The 6000-nt window shown below is 40.5% G+C and overlaps 1 protein-coding gene across 3 annotated transcripts in view; it reads right to left on the reverse strand.

The window, feature by feature from the left end:
• The window catches only part of med13a (mediator complex subunit 13a), a 94615-nt gene extending 88615 nt beyond the window's left edge, over positions 1-6000 (reverse strand). The window contains exons 1-2 of one of the 3 annotated variants that reach the window (XM_037748102.1): positions 5563-6000; positions 5338-5447 (exon numbers count right to left, since the gene is read on the reverse strand). In XM_037748102.1, coding sequence (XP_037604030.1) covers positions 5338-5403 — 66 coding nt within the window. In that variant the 5' untranslated portion in view covers positions 5404-5447; positions 5563-6000. Of the gene's footprint in view, positions 1-5337 lie in introns of all 3 variants that reach the window. The other 2 variants (XM_037748103.1, XM_037748104.1) reach the window with 2 other exon arrangements.

The raw sequence follows: 6000 nt of genomic DNA on the forward strand, positions 1-6000 counted from the left end.
AAAGTTACTGTGCTACAACAACTGTACACACGAGGCAAATCAAACCAATTGACCACATCCTGTGGGCACAGAAACTTTGACCTGGATCTGAGATTTAGCTACCGTAGTAGCAGCTGCAGCTAAAATACTGATTAATGCTGCTGCTGCTGCTGCGCTGTTAATGTGTGAATGAAATACAACAGCTTACAAGAGCAGAAGGCTAGACTATTCATCTTACATTACAGTTCTATTCATCACCTTTTCTGCGACTCTTTCTGTCACCATCAGGATGTTTGCATCTATGCTGCAGCTTCTCTGCCAACCAGGCAATTGAATACATTATGAATGAAACCAAATGTTGAGTGTTACTGTCAACAAGCAAATACCCTCAGTAATAAATGATTTATTGTGTTTATTATTTTAAGTCTATGTATGAAATCTCCACCCTCAATATCTTAACAGTATCATTAGCAGACGCTGCATTATTAAACTGTCAGCCACTTCAGTTCTTTAGAATCATTACTCTGCAATAAATGATCACTGCAGGTGCATCTCCCACAACACAGTTATTTCAAAGATACATTTAAATCACTAATGTTAACAGTATTCATTTTAGGGATGCACCGATACAAATGCTGGATCGGTACTGAAAAAGTCAGATCGTGCATCCCTAATTCTTTTCTTGACGGGGGCTTCAGTGTTGAAATTACAACATTATCATAGTTTAAGATAAATTGTTATTAAAATATGAAAATAATATTATGAAATGATTCAATATTGAAAACCACTAAGTGCTATCAGTGACATTAACTCTCATGTAAAACACTCAGTTTGATCAATATTTGGCTAGTACAAAGTCTTTCCTCCTGTAGTTTGATTACACTGAAGAAAAGAAGGTGCTGCAAACGTCTGTTACAGCGCATGGACAATTTATGTAATACATGATGTTGACCAGCTGCAGTGTGGAGTTGAAGAGTGTTCACTGACATTCAGAGCGGTCTGTCGTCTTCTGCACCGCTTGGATGCTGGTGAGCAAAAACGCCAACAAGTTTTACCTTGAGCCATCCTCACACTTCACGTGAGATGGTGAGCTTAATACTGTGTGGATGTAGTTGGAAACTGAAACTCTATCAAGTTTTAAAGTGACAACACAGTGGGGGTTTTGGTCAGTTGGTAGTCTTACACATTATACAATATGACCACACGTTTGAGTAACGTGAGAAAGAGAGGATCCCAAGCAGCTCTAGAGCCGGATGAGTTCACTTTAAAGACACACGTCTAAACCTGCTAAGCTTAATTGGTTGAATTAGACAAAAAAGGTTTGAAGTCACTTTCAATGAAACGGGTCTCTTCCCGCAAGACTTCATGCAGAATCGGTTTTGTTTACACAGGAAGTAAGCCAAGTATTTTGCACTGCTGATTCATAGTGGATGTAACTAATGATGAAGACTGGAAATGTGTCTGTGTAATCTATGATTCTATAAACAAGTGAATAAAACAAAATGTTCCTGTTAAAACACTTCACGTTTATCTTTGTACATGCCACATTATCAACTGGAGATGATTTGTTAAGGTTTGTGGGGCACTGCTGGGTGGCAACATTCTGGGTTTAAAACAGAAAAACAAAGACTGATTGCAAGCATTGTAAGAAACATCTGCCTTGCAATTAACTCCAGCAACACAATGCATCTTCTACAACTCTGTAACAATAAAAAACTACATTACAGCAGCAGTGGATAGAATTGAGCTAATATGATACAGTAGTGTATGAGACAGGTAGTCTGAAAAAGTTATGTGCCTCTGTGTCCTCCGGTGCTCTTACTGGCATCTGCAAGATTTCACCGACCGGAGGAAAATGACCAATCAGAGGTCAAACTAGGCAGCGCTGATTAAATATGAATCAATGTTCTGTTACTGTAATGCCTATTTCTCGCATCAAATGTTTTCAGAAACATCTTGTAGTTTGTTCGTTTGATCGGAGTTGGTGAGTGATTGACAGCTGCCTCCGTTGAATGAACAGCCAACAGGAACGCTCTCTCTCTGAAATGACCTGTGATTGGCCAAAGTCTCCCGTCACTTGCTAGATTTTTCTAAAGCCTGAAAACAGAGCCAAGAGGAGGTGCAGGAGTCTAGTTTTCTCTCAGAACACTTGAATTACAATATGCTGAAAGGTTATTATGGACTTTTTGCCCAATGATGCCAAAAATATTCTCCCCTACTGCAGGTTTAACTGATTTTTAGTTGAATGCTGTAAAACATTTAAATATGATTTCACTTCTTAAACAAGCAATCTGTCTAGTTGCACAGCATAGTAGACTGTATTATCAAACTGCCGTTAAACTGTATTTTCAATAGCACTAAAAAAAAAGTCATAAAAGGTTACGGTGTAGAATTATTAAGTCAAACTGCTTGTAGTTTGCCCCCCCTGTTCTGTTACCACATTTTCACAAAATACATGAGTGTGTATTAAACCAAACTGTGGACAACAGACAAAATGTTAACGTCTATTCCTTACATATTCCTGAGCTTGAAGAGGCACAGCTGAATAGCCCCTCTGCCAAAGACTGGACACGTCAGTACTCCACTCCTCATCAACAATATCCAAGAGGCACATTGCTCTATCAAGGATAAATGTGCCTCCTGCAGTTGTTCTGCCTGTCCTTTCAAAATAAATTAGTGGCAGTCGGCCTGTGTGCTGCCACAGATATCTGTGTATTTCCTTCCAACGTTCATGCTTTCCAGGCTGTGTGCCTCAAACACTTGATGTACTACTATGAATCTACAAGTTTTTCCACCTGCCTCTGTGTCTTAGCCTAAATGCTCAAGTATGTGAGCAACTGCTTATGGGTCATGAGTTTCTCTTTCATGTGCCAAAGCCAAAAAACCACACGGCTGCATTAGGAGGGAATCTAAGGCCAAAGGCACTGGATACGGGAGGGAAGTTTTTCTGAGGTGACGACCCCTGATTCTGCCAGCTGCTCACCTTCCCTCTGGCCACTTTAGGGTTCTGGATCTCAGTAGGGAACACTGTGTTCAAACAGCTGCCTTCCTGCCTTTCAATGTATGATACAAGCAACAGGTGAAGCTACTCAAATCATGCCACAGATGCTCCTCTTCTACCGAGCCTCTTTTCCTGTCTGTCACCTATCTCCCTCAGTTTACCCTGTCATCGTGTGAACATGAAACTAACAAGCGTGTGTTTGCTTTTTTGGTTGATTCAAATTCAACTTAATACACAGCTCTTGTTAATTTATTGTATGCCAAATTCAATGCAACCAAACAGAAGCTTTTTGCCAAGTGCTTATTTAAATCTTACAGCGCTGAAACACATGAAAGCTCCAACTATAAATGTCATAAAAAACTAGCTTAATATGCCCATAATTATTACAGAAATAGACCGACTGAATTTACACACCACGTTCATTCCAATAAGGCCACTTTAAATACAAAAAAAAGTATGCAACAAGTAGTACCCCACTCCGGAGAAGACTATCCACTGAAAAACGAAGAGGAAAAAAAGTCCCACAATGTATTCGCATTCTTTCACCATAAAACCACAAAGTGGAGTCTGTTCAGTGAGTGAGTCATAACAGCAGTGGTGTTATGCTTAGTCTCAGTGTGCAGGAAAATGTCAGCCAGACAGGCACAGCACCACAACTACCAGCCTCTGCCTCGGCTGTCCACTGTAGCCAACAACACTGCCTTCAAGTGCTGTCGTAAACATTGTAATTACGAGTTCAGCACACACAATCGACCCAACTAAGTAGTATTGAGAGAGTGGGGATTTTTCTGCAATGAAATGTTACCTTTAGGGGGGAGGACAGCTTTGAAGCTGTGTCAATTTGTGGCAGAAGCAGTGTAGTATTCCACTATGTTGTTATTGTACTACATCCTAAGTCAACATCACTATTCTCACTCCTCACTTAATAACATTATTTGCATACGCATATTAACTAATCAATCTAGGATCGATGCGCTTTGTGGTCTTTAAACCACAAAGTGGTTTCTGTGTCATTTAATCTATAACAAAACTGAACTTTTTCTGAGGGTTACATTTTAGCAAAACGCATCTCCAGCTTCCATCTGTGGAAGTTCAGAGGAGCTCACGGAGGCAGGCATTACACTCTTCAGCTAACCTACAAGTCAAAGTGTAGTTAAGCCTGCTGACAAGCCTATTAACTGCAACAACAAACACTTTCCAACCATGTTCTCGATTATCCAGCCAGAGGAGGAGCTGAGCACACACAAGCAACACCTTTCCACATGCTGTGGAGGTGAAGGCTGTGGACTACACATGGGATGCTCACTGCACTATTTATCTCTCAAGGGTGAACTCCAAAGTGGATAGGGAGCACAACCACAACTATTTAGGGTAATGTCAACTGGCCACAACGTGATATCACACATGATATGATGGAAACGACAGAGAAAGAATACATTATGTGCATCCTCCCCAATTTAAAAGTGAAAGTGTAGCTTAGATATGTAGTTACCTAGATGTTTGTAATGCCCAGGAATGCATGCCAGAGATTATATAATCAGCCTGGGGCCTGTGCCCTAGTTGGTGTGAATACTAGAAAATGAAGTCCAAGGAGATTAAAGCCACTGACAAACAAAAATGATGACATATTACATAAATAATAAACGTTTGCAAACAATGTTGTTGCATGCTTGTTTGTTACCAAAAAAAGGAGCAAAGAGCTTGTAGGTAAATCCTAATAAGGGGCGTGCTTTAATCGACAAGGTGTGCAAGTTCGGTTATTGACATTCGTCCCTGCAGGAGTTGTCAGTGTTCATGCAAAAAAACAGTTATTTTCAGTTTCATCAGTCTCTGCAGACACAACTTAAACGCTGCAAAACTGAAGTGCATGAGGTGTTTGCTTTACTCGATAAAAACAGTGGAAATGTAATGATAGCGAGTTAATAATAAACAAGGTAGTTGAGGCGAAAGTGCTCGCAAACAAACTCCCTCACAGTCTTTGGTGCTTTTGGCAGTAAAATGCACACAGCATTTATTTCCGTGCTCACATTGGAGATATGTTGACAAATAATGTAGTAAAATGAAGCTTTTAACAAGCGTTAACCTTGACTGTTTGCTTTGCGAGTAGAAAAATGGAAATGAAGCAGATATTATAATAGACAGGCTGTTAGAAGTAGTGACAAAGTGTTATTCAGAAGGAGACATTGTGGAGCTGGGATACCTTCTTGTTGCCCTGAGATGCTGAGAGCTTCGACAGGGCCGTAAAGCCTCTAGCTAAGCTCCTATCAACTGATGCCTGTGTGGCTAACGTTAGCTTAGCCCCCCCTGTTCAAGCTAGTTAAAAATGGCTGCTTTTCCTTTAGTTTTAAATCTCTTACCAGACAGAATAGATTGGAATGGCAATCCTCCAAGCTGGCCCCGTTTGGTACATAACAAGAACTCATCCTTCTTCTTCTTTCACTGCGAGATCGAGCGCTCCATCATTTCACTTCCCGGGAAAATAAAAGAAACAATGTTGCGAATGTTGTGTGAGCGTTCCAAAGGCTTAATGAGCGAGAGAGAGATTTTGTAACATTTGGCTGGAGGAGAGTTAATTCAACAACGTTCCAGAATGCAGTTCCAGCCAGGAGGAGCTAATAAAAGCGGATAAAAGAAGACTGTCTCCTTTATGTGGACATCTCAGAAAGCACACTGTTAAAAAACTAATTTAAAGGAAGCGACAAAATGTTCATAAAACAAAAAGAAAAGGAGAGCAACTCTCCCCCTCCCCCTTTAGCTCCTAAAAACGGTCTCTTGCTTTTAAAAAAAAATAATCCTCCTTTTACTCCTCCATCGCAAAAATTAGCCTAAAAACGAAACACATCCTGTGAAAAACCGCTCCAAATATGGCATCGGCCTATATTTTAACGATTATTTCGGTCATTATTTCAAGCCTCGGTTCCTGTTGGGTTTCCATTTGAATTCATGGATTCCTTTCTTTAATGGCGGCCACAGGGACAACTCTGCCTTCCACAGCCTATTGGCTCGTTCGTGGTCAAAGC

This window comes from Sebastes umbrosus, chromosome 17 (assembly GCF_015220745.1).
Source record: "Sebastes umbrosus isolate fSebUmb1 chromosome 17, fSebUmb1.pri, whole genome shotgun sequence".
In the NCBI taxonomy this organism is placed as follows: domain Eukaryota; kingdom Metazoa; phylum Chordata; class Actinopteri; order Perciformes; family Sebastidae; genus Sebastes; species Sebastes umbrosus.